Consider the following 23,868-nt stretch of genomic DNA (forward strand, 5'->3'; position numbering starts at 1 on the left):
CTGAGAGTTGCGATTCTGTGACGAATCCATTGCGTTTCGAGAAGATCCCATGAAGATAATGGATGTCCTGATCTAGTGGTGAAGGTTATCTTATCGCCGGAGCACAACTTCCTCTCGCTCGTCGTGTTGTAGATCTTACCCCCTAATGATGCTGAACTCAGATTGTTGGTTAGAGCCGGGCGGCATAAAATGGACACTTGCATCCCTTTGGTAATGAGATGGCATTCAGTCAAATTGACGAGTTAGAGACATATTGTCCTCAGACATTCTAATCGGCTTGAGAGCGGACATGCCCTGGTCCAAATATTTCTGGACGTGGGTGGCCATGCAGACCAGTTGTGACTTGCTTCTGTACCCGGTTGTTTCGCAGCCAGTCTTTTCCATAGAACTATTGTCTGGAGAAGTGTCGATACAATCGAATGCCAATTTGCGAAAATCGGAAGACACAGGGAGAGATAAGGAACAATATGGACATGCAGGCTATGACAGTATCTTTCTTTGTTTTTGTACATTATAGAAGGGTGCCAGAATTAACAAATTCCAAAGTACATCTCGCACTGCTCCGATACCCACTGCGCCTGTCTTTGGAAATCCTCCGGTGTCTTTGACCCATCTTCACAGATATATGTGTTAATCAGGCTCGGAGGCACCCATTCAAAATACACGTTTTGCACATTCACCGTTGGTCGACCTTGTCCAAACCCATCACTCTCAAAATGACCCTGGACGACATCCAATCCTTTGGTTTTATCATTCCGCTCCCAAGCATTCATCACCTCTGACGCCTCATTGTTCTCCACATTATGCTCGTTGCTCGATTCCGTAGCAACTTTGTGGATTTCACTAACGACAATTGTCTCCGCAGCCGGTGCCATATGTCGAACCATCAGAGCAGCTGGAAGCGATCCCGTCTTATTACTCACGGACCCATCTGCTGCAATCCGATCCGCGCCAAGGAGAAACAGGTCCACTCCCATAGCAGCCTGGGCTACGGATGCGTCCGTAAAAATAGTGACGCGGACTTGCGGACGTGGTATAGATAGGGCCTCGAAACCGGATATAATCGATGCGGCCATAGATACACCCTCGAATAGGGGACGAGATTCGAGTACGTGGATGTTGACGAGTGGCGCTCCAGAGGCGAGGGCGGATTGAATGATGCATTCGCGGATGGTCGAGCTGGATGACAGAGTTAGGATAGTAAATATATTCCGTTTGCTCTCGCTGCTCCCGTTTTTGGACAGCAAATATGATGCCAGGTTCTGGCTAATACGAGGCGTGTAGGATCGTATCATTTGTTGTACGCTATCAAGCGCATTTTGTACGCATAACCTTTTGCACACTTTACCTTCGTTCTCCTCCCGTGACAGAGCCGTCGAAACCTCACCCAAGGCTAAAAGCAGGAAGCTAACAATAGCCGCATCCATACTTGGACGACCATTCTTCCAGAGATGCCACGCTGCTAGACAAGCCTTCCTCCACCACGGGCCATCGAGACTTATAGAATCCTCAAGGCTTTCCAGGGTAGCCCGCAGTATGCTCAGTGCAACAGCGGCTAATTTTCTCGCGCCACTTTCATGGTCTTGCTGTAATTGCTGTAGTCCGGTGGCTAATATTGTCCCTGATGCGGGACCTAATTCGCTGTCGAAAAAGGTATTCCGGAGTCCTTGGTTAATATATGAGATATTAACAAGGCTTTTGTCTATCCGATTGACGCATTCTGCTCTGTTGTTCTCTCTGGTATTGTCCTTGACGCAGAACGCAAAAGGATGAAACACACATTCTCGTCCTATTAAAAACGGATCTTCAAATATGAATGGCTTCCCACATCGAGTGACATTCAGCGATATTTCAGGGAAATTCGTCTGATTCGTGATCATTTTCCAAGCAGCTTCCATGGGAGTCGAATCACTATCTTCAGTAACCCCTACAACCGGTGCGGAACTGCATTCCAAGCATTAGAAGCAACCCAAATGACAACAGAATATCGGCACGTACCAGTTCGCGGCAGTCGCATCTGCCTCAACCATAAAGCACAAAACAAGCCTGCATGGTGTATCTTCCCTCGTTTCCGTATCTTTCTCTTGCAGGAGCCGCGATGGCGCAGACGCAAGAAATCGAAGTGCGTCTCGCGACTTGGACTTAGTTTGCGATGCACTTCTTTCTCGCCCTTTCCCGCTTATTCTGGTGACAAACCCGGGTGCTTTCCGAGTCGGCTTTGTCCGTTTGATCGATCCTAATAGTCGCAGGCTGCTCTTCTTGTTTTCACATCGGGGTCCGGGTCGTGTAAGGAAATCCATCAACGAAGGGGGTTCGTCGACATATTCCATGGTGATAGAATTAATACACAAATCGAAACGAAGGAAAACGAGATTGTTGTGTGTGGAGTTTTGAGATATTGATCGAACTAGAAATCGATTCTTCGTCTATGCCCTATATATATATCCACAGCATAGCCCGTGATCTCCAAACCTGCCAGATCACCAAACTCCATAATACCACGGAATATAACCATCTTCTGCTATAATTCGCGGAAAAATAAAGTCGGTCTACATCAAGTGCCAACCATTTGGGCCGAAAAGCAAGCAAGCTGAATGATCGGCGCGCCACATGTTCAGCCGGGTGTTTATCATTTCCGGATATGTATTCACCAGATCGTGGAGAGCTGAAAAACAGAAATAGGTTGCATCATGGTTATTCAGGACTTCATATCACGAGCGAAGCGTGGGGATTTTACTTTGGACAAGTATTTGTAGGATCAGGGCGTTGGGTGAACGGAAATATTGCATGTTTATAGAGGTAGTGCACCCGGGATGTATATAGAACACCCGCCAAGCTGAATTCTGTAGTGTGTAGACGAGTCGAGAGCAGGAGAGCGGAGCTGCAACCGTTCGTTATCGTTGATAACCAGGAAGCCAGAGTATGGCGCTTCGACCCAGGCTTTCAATCTGGCAGACCTGATTACCTCGACACAGCGATCTTGTTGTAGTGGCAAGATATAGGCGAGAAGGTAGTTCTGAAGCTGGGTCATGCTCGAGTTAATTCAAGAAGAATTGGCGAATGGATCTGTTTAGACGCATTTCTGCCGGTATCATCCTGTTGATCTTCAAGCTGTCAACCAACAGGGAAAACTTGGCGTCGCGAACTAGATACCATCCCGCACCGAAGTCCCCGAATACTGATTTGAGCACCTTGGTGGTATCTTCAATAAGTATACTAACTGAGACTTCTCAGCGAGGCCAAAAAACCAACTATTAAATACAACAAGCACGATATCAAGTTCTTCGCAAAACAGCAATGGGCAAAGGGACTCCGCCGGAACGGTCGACAGATCAAGAATGCCTTTCAGGCAGCCGCGGTACTAGCCGAGTGGGATGCTATCGAGGAGAATCCTGGGAAGGAACCGAGTGTTGCTGAGTTGATTTACAAAGCACTTTCAGTTGGTTATCCACGCCAGTAAGATTTCGAGAATTTTATCGATGTTCGACGCGAAGCACGGAACACGGGCTTGAATCAAAAATTGGCGAAATGACTCTTCAGCACGGGGCTGTTTCGGAGAGCAAAGCACAACCAGTAAGAAATTGGTCAAGCTATGTTGCAAAAGCCTCTCACGAGCCCCGTACAACCGAGAAGAAACACAGGAAACAGTCCAAGTCTGGTCGGAGAAAGGGGAGCCAAGAACCCGATGACACGACTGTGTCTTCGGAGCATTCAGCTAGATATGAGGTATCGGACAGCAGCAGTGATAGTGATAGTGACGACTAGGCCATGGAATGAGATTGTAGCTGAGAACTCAGTCAGCGTTAGTCTCCGTTCACATGTTCTCAGAAATCTGACTTCAACCCAATACCTACCTGACCTCCATCGACACTAATCATGAATATAGCCGTGTATGAAGTCTATTGTCGGCAGTACACAATCCAAATGATAGCGATGATTCTTGGAAGTAAGTGAATTCATTCCTCATAACATAACCATGCTCCCAACCTAACACACCCCGTTAAGCAAGACAAAACTATACACATGCAAATGCAATTCAATTCAATCGGTCAATACAACGCTCAAGCAACCCACACACAGACTCTCAACATCCAGTGACACTCATAAGACGTATACTGTATAAAACTCCATATGTCCGGAGACGACTGTATCCGTGCCTTTGACAGTGGGGTATATGATATATTCAAAAGAGATAAGGTAAGATTAACAGTTGAAGAAGGGTAGAAAGCGTGTGCTGTAAAAGCAAGAAGTCCGTAAGGGATATAGATGGATAGGGCGGGGGATGTCTAATCAGCAGACCCCTGCGACGAGCTAACATCCGACTCCGTATCAGAGTCCTCTTCAAGGACTATCCGGCGCATGACGCTTTTATCGAATAGGTCCAGGGCAAAACGTCGCGCGGGGAGTCGGAAGTGGTGGCTTTCCAAGATGTCAAGGGTTTTGCGGAAGAGTTGAGCTTGGTGGAAATGTTCGGGGTATTTTGCTTTGATGCTGCAATTGCAAGTTAGCATTGTTGTGAATAGTTACGTGGAAGAGCATACCTATGAAGATCCGATGCCGCCCTCTTGGACAGAACAGTATTTCCCATGTCAACAATCAGGTTCAAGATTTTTTGATTCGCAGGGTCCGCATCCGTAGCAGCAGCTTTGAACTTTTCACGGGATATCCGCTTCAACTCAGGGTCACGAGAGTAAGTAGGGAAATCAATCTGCATCATCAGCAACGTCCTTGAAAGTAAGTAATAATAACAACATACCAAGAACAACTTCCTGAAATTATTTGGAAGACTAAATCCCAATGACTCCCCCTTCTGATCAACAGCCGAATCCCATCCGACCTCCCGTAGCACCGACAATCCATGCCGACTCCGCGAGATCAGCCCAAGGACAAAAAACGCTGTCCCCCGCATGGTCAGTACCTCAGCACTCTCCGCAATTCCCACGATATGCCACACGAGATCTTTCTCCAGGAAGGGAGCGCCAAATTCCATAGACCCGACGTTGCCCACAGCCCATAAACACCCTTTCACCTTCAAGAGAGCTTCATGTTCTTCCTCATCGAGCCGGAAATCTCGGATAGTCCATGCAAATTCATTGAAGTGACCTGATTGTTCGAGGAGTCTGCAGCCCTCCGCTGTCCGCGCGAGCTCACGGTAGAAATGGGGCGGGACAAGTCCGATATCTTGCATGTCTACTAGGTCCTCCGGGACAATGCTGCCTCTTCGTGGTGTGTCGACGTAGGCGCGCGAAAGGGCGGCTTCCACAAGTCCCACATAAGCGTCATTGCGACCAAGGAACCAATCGTCCATTTCTTGCGTGATATAGTCGAGTCCGTCCAGATAGTGGTACCCGACGGATGTTGAAAGAAACCGCAGAAGTAATGGCGCCCCGATTTCTCCGAGATGGTCGAGAGACGGTCGGCATTTGACGACAAACTCGAGATAGTCGCGTTGATTGCATGCTTCTTCCAATATTTTCACGGCCACTTGACACACGGACACATCTGGATCATATAGTTGTGTCACAAGGAGTTTCAAAACCCACTCCGCATATCCGACACCGACTCGTTGAGATAGAGAGACGTTTCGGACCGCATATTTTCTCAATAGCTTCGTTGCAAAAATCCGGATCTCCTTTGAGCCAGTAGTCAATGCCTTGGACAACATAACTCTAAGATGGCTCTCCTGAGAATAATCCAGATTCCCTAATAAAGTTTGGATCAGGTCATTCCGATCACGGAGCTCAATGATATGGTAGAACATGTTGAGCATGTGCCACCTCTCCATCATGGCCAGCCCGTTAGTATCCGCACTTAATGTCCCAAGCATGGCGAAATATCCACCACTCAAAGTATTGCTCATTTGCTCCCGCGAGAACAACGGTGAAGAAGACGTAAGGCCACTCATGCGGTCTACCTGTGCAAGGCACTCGGCAACTTGTCTGAGAAACTTATTCTCTGCGAGATATTTGGTTCCCTCGGGGCTTTGGACCAAAGTGCGCATCAAGGCACAACCGGTTCGGACATAGCGTTGATTGGGTTTCGTGTTCGGGACCATAGCGAACCGATACTTGAATGGCCTGTAGAATCCGACAAGCCGTTTGACAAACTTAGACCCCTTGATCGCTTCATCTAGCCGCTTCGGATTTGTCAGGGGGCCTTCGACGATACGGTGGATCAGATCCCACTTCCATTTGAGGAAATTAACGGTATTCAAGACGTTCGTCTCCAAGATAGAATTGCGGAACTGCGTTTCGTCCATAGCCGGACTCAGCTTGTCTTTGGCTTGGTCTCCTGACAGAATCGAAGCCGACACGTCCATATTCACACTATATCGACCAGCTCCGTTTGAATAGCCGCGTGACCGTGCCAGTGTCCGGTTGATGCTGTCAATTTGGTAAATTGTGGAGGTAGAAATGTCATGATTATCGACATCAAACTTGACCGCAGGTGGAAGAAGATGTGGAAGAACTTGTAGTTGTGCACTGGTTTCGCTTGGCAGAGAGTGGTGCGCCAGTTTCAATACCTCTGTCAATAATAGCGTTGCTTTTCGCCTAACGGAGAGATCTGTTTCTTCTTCGATAAGATCACAGAGTGCCTATTCATGTTAGCTCCGAATGACTTCAAGAGAGCTCGGGAATGAATACCCTTGATAACCCTGCATCAACCAAAGTAGCCAGTATAAGAGTCGAAAAATGCTCTGTAAGATCAAACTGGTTGCTGCTATCCTCGTAGGGAGCACCGAACTGTTTCTGATCCGGTTCCGATCTAAGGTTCGCAACGCGTCCATAAGTCGTAAGCCTACGACCGGCAAGGAAAGAAGAAGACCAGGATGGCGGCTTAATTCGCAAAGCATCAAATAACAGCTCCATAATAAGGTCCCGCGCCTGCGGATCGGGGTAGTGCAATGACTCCAGGAGAGAATGTAGGGGCTTGGCTCCGTCCCTGGCGAGAACAACCAGACCTGGCCATGTCTTGAGCATCGCGGAAATGGCCCTGGCTGACGACTTTAACCGGCCGTTGCGTACTGAGTCGGCCAGCGAGTCTGTAAATGGAGCAAGAACGGATTCGAGCTCACTCCCGCCACGCAAATGTTTTCTGCTATGCGGTGTATCTAGGACATGCAGAAAACTCGAGATCAAGCTTTCTGAGGCACCAAACGTCCCTTCTGCGAGGGCATCGTGCAAGATAGCAAACCCACCGGCATAGCCAATCATGGCAGGGTCTTTTACCAGGATTTCTGCCAAGGTCATGATGGAAATGTTGCGGAGACGGTCGTCTGCGTGCTCAGCGACGGCGACAATGGTGCGAACAACGGCACGGGAAAGCTCGCAAACACCATCCTTGACATCGAGAAAAGCTCGGACAAATTTCAGTGCCTGTTCTCGCTCAAGATTCGCCTTGCTCTCCTTGACGAGTGATAAGATGACCAGTTCGTCGGTGTGCAGAGACCGGATTATCTGAAGCGATTTTCGGTCCGCGATAGCGTATCGGGTCAATCGGTAACCAGCGGCCACGATTTCTTTATTATCGCTCAAAAGCATGCTCTGTACTCGTAGACCGAAAACTGGCCATGCCAGATCATACTTAAGGGTGGGATGGCGGTTGAAGAGCTCCACCAGGCTGTTCGCCCGCTCCACGTAAAAATCCGGTGACATCCCTTCAATCTCCAAAGCTTGTAACGTTTCTGTCAAGACATATGTCGGCGATTCCATCTCCCCTTCTACATCCTCCGACAGGCCTTCCTCCGCCGTCTCATGTTCCCTTGATGACGGCCGCATGGGGCTTCCACGGAAGAGGGTCGATATCCGACTGCGTGGAGGAGTCGTCGACGGCGCCTGCGCTCGTAGCACTTCCTCCTCCAATTCATGGTGCAGTTCTACCAGTTTGCGATTGGATGAACTGAGTTCCGATTCCACCCTTATTCGCTGCTCCTTGGTGTGTTTTGGGTTCTTGGCCAACAGCGCCTCCAGCATATTTTCCGTCCCGGTCTTGATCTTCATCTCCTTCGCAATCTTATCCCGGATCACCGCCTGACGCTCTTCTGTATTCGAGAACCCATCCGACGGGTCGACGGTACCGCTTGCTCTCCGCGCGGAGAATATCCCGGGGCCGGTCCCACTACCACCACCACTATCCGGCGGCCGTGGTGTCACACTCCGTGATGTATTCATACTCTTCAGCTCCGAGCTGAAGCTCCCTGGCCCAGGTGCTAGTGACCCTCCTGCTCCGCGGGAGTAGATGCTGGCACTCCCGCCAGACTCGGACCGAGCATTCCTCCCGACTCGCGACGAAGCGTCGGCCCAACTCCCGTCCGCGGATCCATCGTCAAGACTCGATAACGATCGTCCGTGGGTATCGGTCAGAGCCCGGTGCTGGGTTGACGTCGTGGAGGACGCCGAGTTATAATATCCGGACGCCATAGATCTTCCATCTAGCCGCACGAGGGGCGGAGGCAAGCAGTGTGGGGAGGTCTATCACCAGTCGTGAGGGCGACAAGAAACGGGGGACTGCATTGGATTCGGAAACCGGAGGAATATCAAATCAATCTTCGCAGGATAGTGTGTTGTAATCGCCAGATTGTGCGGGTTCTGGTCCAATCGGGCTCGTATAGCGGAGAAGGGGAGATCTGGAAGGGAGGGGTGCGATAGTGTCAATGCAGTACGTGCGGTGAGGTGTTCATATGGAGTGATCTGAACAGTGATGCGGAGAGATCAGTAGAAGGGAAAAATTGCCAGCTTTACTAAAAGCAAGGATAATTATGGCTTCATGGAGTCCGATCAGTACTGCTTTCGATGTTGAGACCATGTCTTGGCTAGATGATGACTAAGCGGCTATCTTGACCAACTTAGTTAACTAGTTATGTTCATCATGGCATTTCCAGTGATATTCCTCTGTACACTCATATCTCCTTTGTTGCTCAATATGAGGTACCAAGGCTCGTTGGAGGACGACGGCCTCTATTCTATTCTTTGGGGTCTGCATCATGTACAGTCTCCAGAAGGTATTACTCACCAAGACTCTCATCTACGATAGTATCTACAGACTACTCGGCTGGGATGGCCGTAGTCAAAGAGCCATCGCAGCCATCCTATGTAGCTCCATCACAGGATATGGTGCTATTTTCCGACTTGCTTTAGTGTGTAGTGATTAACAATTCTTTACCCAGTTCCACCCTCGCTACCAGAAACATATATCGAGAGACGTCAGACTGTCAGCCCTATGGGAACGTATCAACGAAGAGCAAGTTGTCCATATACGAGGAACAGCGGCATCGGGGAAATGTACACCGACCTACCGTCTGGTAAGACATGTCTCATAAGTCGAAGCAGACATGGTTGTGCACAATTTGCGCTGCCCTGCGCGGGTTGAGGGCTTGAGTACAGTCTCCCGGTATCACCGTCTCCTGAACAAACTCACAAGTCGACCCTGGAGTGTATAGCCTGATGGATAATGAATAGACTTATGATTGATGAGGCGCAGGTGTCATACAGTTTCTCGAGTTTCTGGAATGATCTGATCAAGTTTGTTGAGTCTGAATTTGGTCTACGGATTGCAATTTTTGCATCATATGGCTCACCTTGTTTGCGGGTTGAAGAAGCAGCCACCCCACGTGGAGTTTATTTTGACCGAGGTCAACGGGTATTGTTCAAACGATCAGTGGAAACTGACCTATGTGTTATCTTCAGCCGCGATGAATTCGATGACCTTGTCCCCCGGTATTGCAAGTCGTATGGCGAGAAGCAGAATTTCTTGCCATCTGGTGAGTTGGTAGGTTATATTTGGGAAGCCACTCAAGGGTATGCTGGAGCAATTGTTGGCGTTATCTCGATTCTGGCTGCAGCGTCTATAGGTGATCGCGCCCAACCCATGTCTCGTTTTGCTAACAATGATAGGAGCTGAAACGCTTCGGTGAAACAGCCTCAGTAATCCAATTCTTAGATGCAATGAGATTTATTCAGACAGACGACTTCTCGCAGGCTGTATTGGATGTCATCGAGTTCCCATGCCGCCTCGTGTCAATGAAGATTCTTAAAAACTCGCCCGATATGGTCAAATTTCTACAGGAAGCTGTTTAGCTGTTTCCGCTTTCGTGGGCGACTGGCGCCTGACTCTCTGTAGGACATCTGATACACGAATGACTGGTTACAAGCAGAGATGGCTGAAGATGATGGAAAGGGCCTACTTCTTCCCGTCACCTCTGCACCGGCGGTAAGCCTTCGCTCTTCTTATTCTATTCCCTTTATCTCTCTGCACAAAGTAAACAAAATGAAGCTAGCTAAATTGTCACTAGGTGCACGGCATATCTTCTGCGTTTGGCATCTTTATTTAATGCAAGATAATCCCAAGCCATGCATGTAATCTCAACAGCTGCTCCGAGTTCCGCTATTTCTCTACGCCTTTGCTCACCTCTGCGTTGCTCTGTTCGATTGCCATTGTACTTCTCTGTGTCGAAATTAGGATTTTGTAGATTGGTAAAGAAAGTCGAGATTACTTTTAGCGGATATAACCCCGATCTCACGGCGGATCCATCACGGGGTATGGTAGACGTGTCAAGCTCTTTGCCCTATATCTCAACGTTTCTATGTTGTTCGGAGATTCGAATATTTTGTGGCTACTCTCAACTTCACGAAAGAAGAGACAGGAAAAGAAAAAAAAAAAAAACTGACAGCCATTTCCAAACAACAATCTGGTTCATGTTAGCAAAGGGCACAGGAGAAGACACAGCTCAGTACGTTCTAGCGCCCATAAAAACTGTAATCCTCTGCGGTTATATTCTCCAAATGATCTCATCCAACCTTTGTATCAACGAATAACCCTATCTCAATGACAAAATGCCAGCAGTTACCAAGGTTCGGTATTCTGGCTGACTGGGTATGTGATCGCTCTCTTTCCATAAGGCTCCCGGGTTAATATGAACCATTAGCTCCGTGTCGTCTTCATCGGAAACGACAACACCATCCATTTGGCAATTCCCAATGGAAAGTATTGGCAGTTGAAAGGTTGGAAAGATGGCCGTTCCTTCCAAGTGGACTTGGTCCTATTACTACCACGGTCAAGACAAACGAGCGGCTTGCAGTATTTGCTCATAATAGAGGTGAAAAGACGGAATTTTCGAAGTGAGTAATGAGAATAACTCGGAAGCGAAGAAGATTGTTGTTGCGTAGAACTGTTACCTATCAAGAAAGGGACGGATAGGTCCTAGATATGGTCATACAATTTATCCGCGACTTGGCTTTAAGATTTTCATTGGCATGCTATACAAGGAAGTTGATATTCTGGCATGATAGAGAAAATTATGAACTTTACAGGCTGCTTTCATTACGCTGTTTTCTCCTACGTCATTCCAATGAGTCTTCATGCAGAGAATCATTCCAGTCGACAAGATACGGAACACAACATGCAGCCCTTACATACGGGAAAATTGAACCCTCTCGAAAGGGAGGGGAAATACAACAAACACTTATATATAATTTCCTCCTCAAATTGTTTAACATAATCCATTCACCCTTCTGCTCGTTGCATCCAAGATGAAGCTCCCTCATACGAATATACATTCTACAGTATTTTCTGGACAAACAATGCCCTTGAACCAAGACCAAACAACTATTAGAACCCTCCAACTGAAAAACCCATCCCTAAGATTCATCCGCTTCCAATGGCAAGACTACTCCGGAATCCTACGAAGCCGCACAGTCCCCATCCACCACTGCCTCCGTCTAGCAAAGGAAAAGAAATCCATTGAAGTTCCACCCACCACATTCGAATCTATACTCGACAATACGCTTATTCCCAACCATAGCCCGACGGGGGCGGACTACCTTTTTCCATACTGGGACAGCGCCCGTACCAGTGCGCAGAGCATCATCTCGGAGGATCCATATGCTACTGTGATATGTGAGGTGGTGCGAATAAGGCCCGCGAGCCTAGACCCTCAGCTCGATCTGTGTCCACGGCGGGCGCTGGCGAAGGTAATGCATAAAGCTATGGACGGCCATGGTTTGAGCTTTCTTGTGGGATTTGAGGTTGAGTTTGAGGTTATGAAAGTCTCGCTAGATGGAAACGAGATTATCCCATACAGTACTAATCCGGAACGGCTCGCCATCGCGGGACAAGACCCATGCTTCATGCATGTGGAGGAATGTATTTGTGAGCTACAGCATGCTGGTGTCGACATCGAGGGTTTTCAACCTAAAGGCCGTGGCGGCCAGTACCAAATCTCCCTCCATCCCCAGCCACCTCTACAAGCTGTCGACGAACTAATACTGGTCCACGACCGCATAAAGCGAGTCTTCACTAAACACGGGTACATAGCAACCATGTGTCCCAACCCAGTAGCAGCTCGGCAACAAGCAACAAGCCAGCGCACGCATATCTCTATCACCCCACCACAAGCAGAATCCTTCTTCCTAGCCGGCATACTCAAACACCTGCAAGCGCTCTGCGCATTCAGTTTACCATATGACCTTCCCTACAAACACGAGCAACTCAACAGCGAGATTGTTGCCTGGGGTTCACAGAACTGGGAAGCCCCTATCCGCAAAATCAATACCGGTCATTGGGATATTCGGTGTGTCGACGCAACAACTAACATGTATCTCACGCTGGCCGCCTTCCTGGGTGCTGGCCTCTCGGGAATACAGAACCAGGAACCCCTGGTTTGGCCGGATATTAGCACTCCTGAACCTTCGAATGCTGTGAAAGCGAATTCTACTGCGTATCTGCCGAGCAGTTTGGAGGATGCGTTGTGCTTCCTTGAGGCGGAGGCGGATGAGATGGAGGAGGTTATGGAAAGCAAGATCGTCCACCGTTACGTAGCGCTTAAACGGTTTGAATCATTGCGCATGAGGCAGGATCTGGAGGATGCAAGGAGGTTACATGTTGAGGTGTTTTAGCCGGAATATTGTCCCTTAAGATATGTTATGACGCATTAGATGGTCCTTTACAGTAATCTACCCGCGATCTAGTGCAGCCCTGCACATGCCGTCATCTGCGAGGAATATTCGTCGCAACGGCTGTGCTACTATAGGGTTATAATGATGATACTGGGAATACTTACGATGGCGCGGAAGTTCATGCCATGTATCAGTAAAGCCAGTTTTCAATAAGCATAGCTAGCAACGCATCATAAAGCCAAGTGAACCGGATAAACTTTCTCCATGTGTTTCAATCTCATACGGACACTCCTCCCGCAATGTGATGCATAAACCACTGCATCTCAAACAACTCCCACGACGGCAGCGGCACTTTCTCCGGATTATCCGTGTTAAAGGTATCTCCTCCCCGAGACAATTTTCAATTCTGTCTCGGTGTTGTAAAAGCTTCCCGCCTCCTGGCGCGGAGTCGAGGTTTGCAGAGAATTCGGGTATATCAGTAGCAGGCATACAATCGTACTCTATGGCTGGGGCCATCTACCAGAGTTTCACAGTTAGGATTTCCCATCTTCAGAGCGGGAAATGGGCTTTAGGGAAAAGCGAGTATCTTTCCAGTATCCGTATGCTTGAGTGCTCATGGAAACGAGATGCTGCGTCTCAATAGGACCCTTACCAGTATGAGGCCAAGCACTCTTGTTAGTGTCAGTGTCAGTGTCAGAGTCAGCTGTATTTGCTCCTTTCAGAGCTCGCTCCCAAGCAGCGACCTGCTCATCCGGCCATAAAAACTCGAGATGAAACCATCCTCCATCCGTGTTAGATGGAGAGACTCCGTCTCTGCCTTGTTAAGGGACAGATATGGAAGGGACGTAGTAGATCGCCTTCCTTGGTGACGGGGCAGGTATTTCGCTCCCTATGAACGGCGTGCCATTGTTAGCAACGTCTGAATGCAGTCCGGAATGATGATATCTGAATTTAACGCACCCATCGCCCCGCCTGATCGTGCTTATAAGTCTGGTTGGACTTTGCCTCCATCATCTCACTGCTAGCATGAGAAACCCCCGATCCATGCCTTTCAGCCTCATCTATCGTCCGCTTATAATCCGCCATTGCAAGACCCATCCCTAGACTACTAGCAACATTTCACTCGTTCCGACGTGTCAGGACACTCACAAGCTCTCACCAGTTCATTCAGGGCATTATCATCCAATAGAAAGGACGACCTCCATATGATACAAGGACATTCACGTTTTTCAAACTTTTCATTTGATGAACGCAGATTGTCCAGGTCCACGAAGCGAAGAATAGCCATGCAGCAGCGTTTACCTCTTGGCTGTACAGGTGTTGTTAGACTTCGATTATTAGCTCGAGCCGGATTGGGTCGTTGAATTCAGGGGTTGGAGACGAAATTTTGCAGTGATGGTGATTGTGGCCACGAGAGAGTAGATGGTAGAAATGACATGATAATATGTTTGCATTGCTGCCTCAGAAGCGCGTCACCTGAAATCTATCTAAAACACCCATACTTTTCGCTTTCATCACATTTTCACTCATTACGAGATGCAAGGAGCTCATAGTACTGGAGGCTGGCTGCTGGGCTATAGGGATATGTTGATTAGACTGTAATTGTTACTCTTACTCTTACTCTTACTCTTACTCTTACTCTTACTCTGAAAGTGATATGAGCAAGAGTCTACGAATCATTTGCATAGCCATGGTCTACATAGGGTAAAATTAGCCATGTGTATAGTGTTGCGACAGACTGCCTTGTATAGACTTTCTACTGTTTCGGTATTGAGGAAATGATTCTCTTGCTCTAGATCATGAGATATAGCAGAATATAAAAAGCCAGGCGTAGGCTAGAAACCACCCCCCAACTCCACAACTGTAGGCGCATACTCCCCCGTCTCCTCATCCTCATCATCAGCCATCTCCATCTCCACCTCTTCCCCATCCTCCAGCTGCAGCATCCCCCGTCTCAGAACGCCCTCTGGGTGTAAATCCCATTCATATTCACTCCTCACCCAAGCCTGCAACTTATCCAATTCACCCTTGACGATAGAACCCGCGCCAATGAGAGTAACTTCTTCGAAAGACCTGACAAATCTCACTAACCATTTACGCAGATACTCGCCGCCTTCGTCTGCGTCGATGGCAAAAAACCCACCTTCTAGATCGTCGCAGCGTTGGAGTTGGAGCAGTAAGAGGCGGAGGACGTCGCACATGAACGGTTCTCGTTCTGCGATGGCGGTGCGGCAGGTTAGAATTAGTTCGAGGAGGCGTTTCCATTGTTGCAGGCAGGAGAAGTTGAGGAGTGTTAGGGCCATGAGGAAGGTGAATTGTAGTTCGCCGAGGATTTGGCTCTCGCCTTCGCTGTCATCTGTGGAATCGGTGGGGGTGTATTGTTTGATCAAATCGCCCAGCGCCCAGGATCTGTCTTGCGCTGCTTCTGTTCGTTCGCGACCAACCGCGCCCTCTCTCCACGTCTTCCTCAGCTCAATTGGGAGAAATGAGAATTCAACCTCCTGCCTCCCCCTCCCATCAACACCCAGCCCATCCGGCTCAGCACTTGCCAACCCCGGGATATCATCCGTATCCCTCTTCGCCGTACTCGCAGACGTAACCATCCACCTCGGCCTTCCATCAGCATCGACCTCCGGATCCCCCACAATCCTCGAAAAAACATCCACCGACAACCTATCCGTCAAACCAGTCCAATCCCGTCTACCTTCCTCCTCAATCTCCTCGTCCTCCTCGTCCACCACCTGATTCTTCGGCACACCCTGCGCAGTCACCCGACTCCGATACCGAAAAAGCTTCCCCGCCTGCCAGACCATCCCCAAATTCGCCTTAAACCGCAGCGCCTCTTGCCGTTCCGCATCGCTATCCCCCTTCAGCGGAACGAGCGTCTCTGTTTCCGCGTCCCATTTCCAGATAAATATCTCCGGCGTTCTCCCCGTCGTCGCAACTGCCCCGCTATCTTCATCGTCGTGGACGTAGAACCACCCCCCGCTCCGCAGCGATAGTGTCTCTGTCGTACCCGAGTACAAGAAATGCCAGCCCGGTGGGAGGTCGCGGATGCCGTGGAAGTTCGCGGTGGAGGTGAAGGTGACGAGGTCGATGCCGACGAAGGTTTTGGGGGGAAGGTGTGGGATTAGGATTGTGGGGGTTGGGTGGATGGAGGTCATTTTGTCGTTTTTGGTCGTATTAAAGAGAGTTAGAGGGAGAGTTGGGTGTTATAGAACCGAAAGTCGTGAAGCTGGGGCGCGCGTAAGAATCTGGAGGTCCACTTGACGTCAATCGGTGTGAGTCGAAGTCAGTCGCATTAGGATTTCAAATCCAAGCAGCCATGTGAGATTCGCGACTCGACTGGTACTAAAGATCGAAAATGGTGGGATAGTGACGAACAGGAAGTTGGGCGACGGCAGATCATCACGATAAGCATCTTATCGGTAACTGCCTGAGGCATTTGTAAAACTCAATGCTACGGGACCCTACACAAACAAATCTACGGAACACAGCATTAATTCCCCAGTCATGACATTCATAGATACGCTAACTGAAGATTTTATTTTCGGACAAGGAATTGAAGACCAGGCGAAAAAGCCGTTCTTCGCGTTTATTCCATCCACATCCGCAAAAGGCACGTGCCCGCTGGGATAACCAACCGAACAAGAGAGGAAAGAAGCTCCCCCTCCTGGCCAAATTGGAAGACAGCCCCGCACATGCTTACAGACGGCGACCACGGCGACCACCCTTGCGACGAGTAGAGTCGGAAGGAATGGGGGTGACGTCCTCGATACGGCCGATTCTCATGCCGGAGCGGGCGAGGGCACGGAGAGCGGACTGGGCACCGGGACCGGGGGTCTTGGTGCCGGTACCACCGGTGGCACGGATCTTGACGTGCAGGGCGTTGATACCGAGCTCCTTGCAGCGGGCAGCAACGTCCTGGGCGGCCAACATGGCGGCGTAGGGGGAGGACTCGTCACGGTCAGCCTTGACCTTCATACCACCGGTGACACGGGAGATGGTTTCGCGACCACTGTTTTTGTTAGCATATCATTTCGTATCCATATCCATTATAGCGCGAACCTCAGATCGGTGACGTGGACGAAGGTGTCGTTGAAAGAGGCAAAGATACGGGCAACACCGAAAACGAGCTTGCCTGGGTCACGTTAGCCTACCGTCTCACACTTCCAATTTCAAGAAACGTAATAACGCACCATCACCGGCCAAAGGACCGAGAGTGACATTCTCCTTGGCGGCAGCGCCGGGGGTCTTCTTGGGAGGCATTGCGATTGCTGGTTGTGGGATGGAATATGGAAGAGGAGAAGAAGAGCAAAAGAGATCGGGACTTCAAAGTTGGATAGAAAAGTGGGTGTGTGCCCTAGACAGGGTGTACAGCTTCTGGTTGGCTGGAAAAAGGCGGCAGGATTCTCAAGCGAGGGAATTTCTCCGGCAGAACGGAAGCTGAAGTTGGGCCGGGGCGGTGAGCGATTACGGTCAACGTTTATTTAAGAAAATTCTTCCCGTGACTTCTTTCTCTTCGTGCCCTCTCGACTTTTAAGACTCTGATGAGCTGAAGCAACGTATTTTGATTGCATTTTAGCAGCCGGTCTGCAGTCAGCATGGTTCTCACTAAGGAAAATGCCAGCATTGGCATCATCGGAATGGGAGACATGGGCAAGCTGTATGCCCAACGACTCAGTGCAGCGGGATGGAGGTAATGCCCTCTTGTTTTCGCTCGACTTCCTTTGCTTTTAGGTAAGAGCTCCTCTCCCTCTTCGTTTTCTCTGTTTCGCGCTGTTAGAAGATGACTTGAGTGCATTTGGCTCGAGCATGGCCTGGTGGGCTTGTCCGCCTTTCTGGTATGACGGTTTGCCAGGTCGTCGATGATGTAAACTCTCAGCTACCTTACTTTTTCTTTGTCTGATATCTGTTTCTATTTCTGCTATGTTACTGGACATATTTGTCGAACCGATGCTAACTGTCTGGTTCAGATTATGCAGATTACGCCTTGATGATAATGCTTGAGATAGTTCAGATACTAACAGTAAAAGGATTAACGCATGCGATGTACCAGAAAAATATGAAGAATTGAAACAAGAATTTGACAGTCAAGTATGTCCTGTGCTCGTGCTCGTGCTCCGGGCTACGCCGTCCATAGGCTCATTGTATGTATATAGACTGGTGTCAAAGTATTACCGAATGGACACTTGGTTTCAAGAGTTAGCGATTTCATTCTATACAGTGTAGAGGCGGGCGTGATCGACCGGGTAGTCGCCCAGTATGGACCGTGTATGTCGCTTTTGTATCGGTCTTGTCTTGGTCTTGGGGCTAACATCTGAAAAGCCACCAAGGTCGGTGCCATCGTTGGAGGACAGACGTCGTGCAAGGCCCCGGAGCTGGCCGCGTTTGACAAACACCTGCCCCCGGATGTAGAGATTGTGTCGTGCCATTCGCTGCATGGGCCAAAAGTGAACCCCAATGGCCAGCCATTGGTACGTTTTCCCAGGAGATGCTGATGTCGGTCTACGATTAATGCAACAACAGGTCCTCATCCAACACCGCGCCTCCGACGAAAGCCTGCACTTCGTCGAAAACGCCCTCTCTTGCTTCGGCTCGAAATACGTCTACCTCTCGGGCGAAATGCACGACCGCATCACCGCCGACACCCAAGCCGTCACCCACGCCGCCTTCCTAAGCATGGGCACAGCCTGGCAAGCCAACAACCAGTTCCCCTGGGAGATGTCGCGGTGGGTCGGCGGAATCGAGAACGTCAAGATCAACATCACGTTGCGCATCTACTCGAACAAATGGCACGTCTACGCTGGTCTCGCCATCCTCAATCCCGCTGCGAAAGCGCAAATCCGGCAGTATGCCGAGTCTGTGACGGAGTTGTACAAGCTGATGATTGAGGGACAGCGGGACGAGTTGAAGAGACGGGTGAAAGCGGCTGGGGAATATGTGTTCCGGGCTGGAACGGAGGGGCAGGATTTGTTGTTGAAGGATGAGGTGCTGGATCGGTTTTCGTTGTCGAATCGACACCGTGAGGAGAGTCCGCCGAATAATCATCTGAGTTTGCTCGCGATTGTGGATTGTTGGTGGAAGTTGGGGATTGTGCCGTATGATCATATGATTTGTTCGACGCCGGTACGTTTTCTGTTCTGGGTATATGGGTATATGGGGTGTCTTACTGATGTGTTACAGTTATTCCGTCTCTGGCTGGGCGTGACGGAGTATCTCTTCCGCAATCCGGAACTGCTTGATGAAGCGCTGGACACGGCTTGCGATGATAGCACGTTCCGGTCGGATGATCTGGAATTCACGTTTGCTGCGCGGGTGCGTCCCTTGACTAAATTGGTGTATCCACGCAGACTGACATTGAATTGACAGGCATGGTCGGACTGCGTTTCATTTGGCGATTTCGAATCATACCGAGACCGGTTCGAGCGGATCCAGTCGTACTTTGCGCCAAGATTCCCCGAGGCGTCTCGGCTGGGCAATGAGATGATGAAGACGATATTGGAGAAGACGAAGTAGTAGTATTAATGTGAGGGCTCTTGTTGTACTCAGACTAGATGTAATGCCAAGTGGAGCTCACGTGCCTCGGCAATTCGATATTCCTTGGCGACTCCATCCGTGACGCGTCGGACATTTGCATACACGAATAACAGCCAGAGAGAACATAATTATAGAAGTTCCTTAGCGAGAGCCTCGTCTCATATCCGCTTTCCGTGCTCCGTATCGCGTATCCTCCCGGCATAACACAACGGTCGCTACTGCATCGGTGTCTGGAGTAGTTTTCAGTTCCGCTGACTCACCGGTCACTGCTCCGAAATCAGGGGATACTCTTATACAATAGAAGAGTACAATAGTCCTTCTAGTGCTTAAAGAGTACAAAGGAATATACAGCAAATATAGCAGTTATGTACAGTTATTGTAGCATACAATAACTGTACATAAGACTAAAGTGGCAACAGCTCCGGCCAAGCCAGGACGAGGGATTCACCAAAGAAAAAAAGTTTGCGGATTCGGGCCCATTGCTGTTTGGGGATTGCACTGACCAGCTCCTTTTATGGGCTGCCACTGCATTTATTACGCCCACCGTCACCATCACCGCTGCTGTGCTGCCGCTGCTGCTGCTGCTGCTGCTGATCCCATGTCTTTCTTTTGAGTCTTCTAGATTGTCTCTTATCGCGCTGTTTATCTTAATTGTCATGCAGATCGCCCTCGCTGCCGTGCTCTGGCGTAGGGCATTGACGTTTGCCACTGTATAGGCTGTCCTATGCATTATTGTTATTGACGCATATCATTTTACATACTACTGCATCACTCCTTTGTAATTGCATCATGAAAATACCCTCCTTTTTGGCCACGGCATTGGCTTATGGTATGTCCCCTTTACCTTCACGCCGAAACCCATGCTAACCACTTCAGTAACCCCCGTCCTCGGGCAAATCATCTCCTACACTCCCTCCGAAGGCAGTGGCATCTCATACTCCGTCAACATCCCCCAACGCACTGCCGTCAATGGTTCCGGTCCCATCTTCTTCCAACTAACAGCGCCCCCTCCTATCCAATGGATAGCCCTGGGACAAGGCGCCCGCATGACCGATGGCAATTTATTCATCGTGTACGCCGGTTTAGGCGGGAATATCACTCTCTCAACCCGACGGGCCAATGATCACGTCGAGCCAAAGTACAACTCCAGCGTCGATGCATTTCTGCTCGACGGCTCGGGGTTTCATCATGGGAATATGACCGCCAACATCCAATGCAATAACTGCATGCGCTTGTTCGACGGACGGTCTATCCTCGGTCCCCATAGTGACTGGATCTGGGCCATGGCGCACGGCGAACCCATCCTGTCGTCCAACGTCACCCACCCCATCCCCCAACACGACTGGCACGGCATCTTCACATTAAACCTCACCGAAGGCGTCGGGGGAGAAACAGAAAACCCCTTCCTCATCTCCTCGCACACAGTCATTGACCACACCTTCAAATCCCCACAACAGCAAATTAGCGACGCAAGACTCCACAAGAAACGCATCGCCCACGGCGTCATCACCTCCGTCGCCTTCGTCCTCCTCTTCCCCAACTTCGCGCTAACACTCTACATCCTCCCCTCACGCTGGACAGTCCCCGCCATCCACGCCCCGCTGCAGATCTTCGCCGTTGCTCTAGCGCTAGCCGGGTACGCCATTGGGTTCTCCGTCGCGCACGATCTGCAAGAGGGCAACGACTACCACCCGCTCCTTGGCCACATCGCTGTCCTGGGCGTTGCAGTCCTCATGCCCGTCCTGGGTATAGTCCAGCATCTGCGCTTCCGCAAATACGGACTCAAAACGATCTGGGGCGTCATGCATCGCTATCTCGGACGCTTCCTCACAGCTCTCGGCATTATCAACGGCGGCGTGGGATTCCACTACGCCATCGGGAAGAACCCGAACATCCCCCCTGCGTCGCCGATTGCATACGGCATCATCTGCGCGTCTGTGGGGATGATCTATGTATCTGTGATCTACTGGCGACGGTCAAAGACAAAGGCCAAGAACGCCGCAGTGCAGGCGAAGGAGCAGGCACAGGCGCAGAATGGGTCTGAGGATACGCTGGCCGAGAACAAGACCACGCCCGTGCAAGAGCGCGCCGTCGAGGCGACGTCTGTGTCGACGGCGGTATCGGCGTCTGGATCGGGGTCTGTTTCGACGTCGACGTTGAATAACCCGAGTGCCACTGGTGTCAGCGGCACCAGGGAGAAACCATTGGATCCTTGATCCTTTCACGGCTCTCGTTTTCGTCTTCTGTTCATTTGTTTGTCATGATTCAATGTGATTGCATCTCCGGAGTCTTGGTCTTGGTTGATGGATTGGTTGGCATTTCTTTATTCTGTTCATATATTCATATCCCATTGTATTTAAATTTCGGGTTTGGCTGGTATGCCCGACTGGTCGGGAATACTATTTCTACATGTGAGAAAGGATGTATTGATTCGAATCATTTGCCTGGTAGATATCTCTACTGCTCAGCAAGCATGCCTGTCTAGATAGGGTATGATAACCGTTAGCAATGTAACCCTATATCTGACAGTATAGCCGATCCCAGTCAAGGCGCAGGGCGTGGGGTAATGTAGGGCGTGATATCCACTGCGGTTAGCATCGGAGAAGACGCGGGAAGGGAAAGAGAAAACCACACAGTACAGTACTACAGCAGCAATTGGGTTAACAGATGTATGGAATATTGTAATTTGATCGAAATAAGAGAGCATACAGTAGTAAATAGGTAGAGAAATACAGCAAAGTGAAGTATGGATGGAGAAAATTCTGTTATCGATAAGATATCCGGCGATTTCCCGAAAACCCCGAACCATAAATACTTGAGTCACTTGTATCCCTCTCTTTTCTTTCTTCGTTTCTTTCTTCTCTTCTTTCTTCTCTTCTTTCCTTTACACTCAATTGCCAGTCAATTGAACATCGCACAACCGCAACCATGGGCTCTCTCGCACCCACATCCACACCCGCCGCCCTAGATGCCTCCACCATCAACTTCACCCGCAGCACAACCCTCCGCCCCGTCCCAGAAATCGGCTCCCCAGAGGAGAAATCCCACTCCTACTGCACCGACCACATGCTCACCGTCCGCTGGACGGTCGAAACCGGCTGGCAAACACCCGAAATCCGCCCCTTCGAGAACCTTAGCATCCCGCCCACGGCGTCCTGTCTGCACTATGCTACCGAGTGCTTCGAGGGCATGAAGGCGTATCGCGGGTATGACGGGAAGTTGCGCCTTTTCAGGCCCGATTGTAACGGGGAGAGACTTGCGAATAGTGCGGTGAGGACGTCGCTGCCGGGGTTTGGCGCAGGCGAGGTGAAGAAGCTCGTGGGGAGGTTGTTGCAGATTGATGGGCCGCGTTAGTTCCCCCCGTTTCTCTTACCAGGTTAAGTGAGTACAGTTTGATTGACAAGAGCGCAGGCTGGCTGCCCAAGGACCAACCCGGCCGCTTCCTCTACATTCGCCCCACGGTCATCGGCAACGGCACACAACTCGGCGTGCAAGCCCCCAAAGAAGCCCTCCTCTTCATCATCGCCGTCCCTTGGCCCGACATGTCGTCCAATCCGTCCGGCCTGAAACTCCTCGCCTCCTCGCCGGACACCATCCGCGCCTGGCCCGGTGGTTTCGGGTACGCGAAGCTAGGCGCGAACTACGGGCCGAGTCTTGCGGCGCACGGCGTCGCCACGGGGCAGGGGTTCGACCAGGTGCTTTGGTTATTTGGGGAGGAGAGGCAGGTTACCGAGGCGGGGGCTAGTAATTTCTTTATTGTGTGGGAGAATAAGCAGGGGAAGAGGGAGTTGGTGACGGCGTCGTTGGAGAATCAGTTGATTCTACCTGGTGTTACGAGGCGGAGTGTGTTGGAGCTTGCGCGGGAAAGACTGGCCTCGGCTTCGGCGACGGGGCTGGCTCCTGTGGATGTTGTCGAGAGGCCGCTTACTATTGCCGAGGTCGAGGAGGCGTGGAAGGAGGGCAGGATCGTTGAGGCGTTTGTGTCTGGGACTGCTGTAAGCCTGACCCCCTTTACTATCTATCCCATTTATTTGAAGGATGCTGACAGAACAGTACTTCATCGCCCCCGTGCAAATCATCCGCAATGGGGACGTCGACATGAACATGCTCGAGGCTGGTGTTGAGCGCGCTGGGTACGCCACGCAGATCAAGGCGTGGTTGGGGGCTATTATGTATGGTAAGGAGGAGCATGAGTGGGGATATGTTATTGAGAATGAGGACGGACGTTAGTGCACATATCATGTCATGTTCATAGTAGACGGATGGCAAGGAAGGGTTTATGGCTGGAAAACTGTAAATATCGAATGCGATGGTCTTTGGTAAAAGATTTTGGGGTATATAGATACGGTTGCTAAGCACTATGTCGAAGACTGTCGGATTACTTCTTTAAAGGTATCATTCACAATGCATGCTAAAAAGTGATGCGGGGGATGTG

The 23,868-nt window shown here is 50.1% G+C and overlaps 8 protein-coding genes across 8 annotated transcripts; 4 read left to right on the forward strand and 4 right to left on the reverse strand.

Moving 5' to 3' along the window:
* Positions 1-530: 530 nt before the first annotated feature.
* On the reverse strand, positions 531-2,330 carry ACHE_40119A (uncharacterized protein; the record flags this gene model as incomplete). Its single annotated transcript, XM_043278282.1, has 2 exons — positions 531-1,944; positions 1,999-2,330. 2 exons carry the CDS (start codon positions 2,328-2,330, stop codon positions 531-533), a joined length of 1,746 nt encoding a protein of 581 aa, XP_043136077.1.
* Positions 2,331-4,286: 1,956 nt separating this feature from the next.
* On the reverse strand, positions 4,287-8,420 carry ACHE_40120A (putative cytosolic regulator Pianissimo; the record flags this gene model as incomplete). Its single annotated transcript, XM_043278283.1, has 4 exons — positions 4,287-4,491; positions 4,542-4,708; positions 4,757-6,595; positions 6,645-8,420. 4 exons carry the CDS (start codon positions 8,418-8,420, stop codon positions 4,287-4,289), a joined length of 3,987 nt encoding a protein of 1,328 aa, XP_043136078.1.
* A 3,159-nt stretch (positions 8,421-11,579) lies between these two features.
* On the forward strand, positions 11,580-12,893 carry ACHE_40121S (uncharacterized protein; the record flags this gene model as incomplete). Its single annotated transcript, XM_043278284.1, has 1 exon — positions 11,580-12,893. One exon carries the CDS (start codon positions 11,580-11,582, stop codon positions 12,891-12,893), a length of 1,314 nt encoding a protein of 437 aa, XP_043136079.1.
* A 1,835-nt stretch (positions 12,894-14,728) lies between these two features.
* On the reverse strand, positions 14,729-16,057 carry ACHE_40122A (AAR2 splicing factor family protein; the record flags this gene model as incomplete). Its single annotated transcript, XM_043278285.1, has 1 exon — positions 14,729-16,057. One exon carries the CDS (start codon positions 16,055-16,057, stop codon positions 14,729-14,731), a length of 1,329 nt encoding a protein of 442 aa, XP_043136080.1.
* Positions 16,058-16,598: 541 nt separating this feature from the next.
* RPS14 (40S ribosomal protein uS11) lies at positions 16,599-17,162 on the reverse strand (the record flags this gene model as incomplete). Its single annotated transcript, XM_043278287.1, has 3 exons — positions 16,599-16,911; positions 16,962-17,034; positions 17,093-17,162. The coding sequence occupies 3 exons, from the start codon at positions 17,160-17,162 to the stop codon at positions 16,599-16,601; spliced, it is 456 nt and encodes a 151-aa protein (XP_043136081.1).
* Positions 17,163-18,356: 1,194 nt separating this feature from the next.
* On the forward strand, positions 18,357-19,412 carry TYR1 (prephenate dehydrogenase (NADP(+)); the record flags this gene model as incomplete). The annotated part of the gene is made up of 3 exons (XM_043278288.1): positions 18,357-19,022; positions 19,080-19,211; positions 19,266-19,412. The coding sequence occupies 3 exons, from the start codon at positions 18,357-18,359 to the stop codon at positions 19,410-19,412; spliced, it is 945 nt and encodes a 314-aa protein (XP_043136082.1).
* Positions 19,413-20,222: 810 nt separating this feature from the next.
* On the forward strand, positions 20,223-21,649 carry ACHE_40125S (cytochrome and DOMON domain-containing protein; the record flags this gene model as incomplete). The annotated part of the gene is made up of 2 exons (XM_043278289.1): positions 20,223-20,262; positions 20,310-21,649. 2 exons carry the CDS (start codon positions 20,223-20,225, stop codon positions 21,647-21,649), a joined length of 1,380 nt encoding a protein of 459 aa, XP_043136083.1.
* A 712-nt stretch (positions 21,650-22,361) lies between these two features.
* On the forward strand, positions 22,362-23,663 carry ACHE_40126S (branched-chain amino acid aminotransferase, cytosolic; the record flags this gene model as incomplete). Its single annotated transcript, XM_043278290.1, has 3 exons — positions 22,362-22,782; positions 22,845-23,428; positions 23,487-23,663. The coding sequence occupies 3 exons, from the start codon at positions 22,362-22,364 to the stop codon at positions 23,661-23,663; spliced, it is 1,182 nt and encodes a 393-aa protein (XP_043136084.1).
* Between the last annotated feature and the right edge of the window lie 205 nt (positions 23,664-23,868).

This window comes from Aspergillus chevalieri, chromosome 4 (assembly GCF_016861735.1).
Source record: "Aspergillus chevalieri M1 DNA, chromosome 4, nearly complete sequence".
Taxonomy (NCBI): Eukaryota; Fungi; Ascomycota; class Eurotiomycetes; order Eurotiales; family Aspergillaceae; genus Aspergillus; species Aspergillus chevalieri.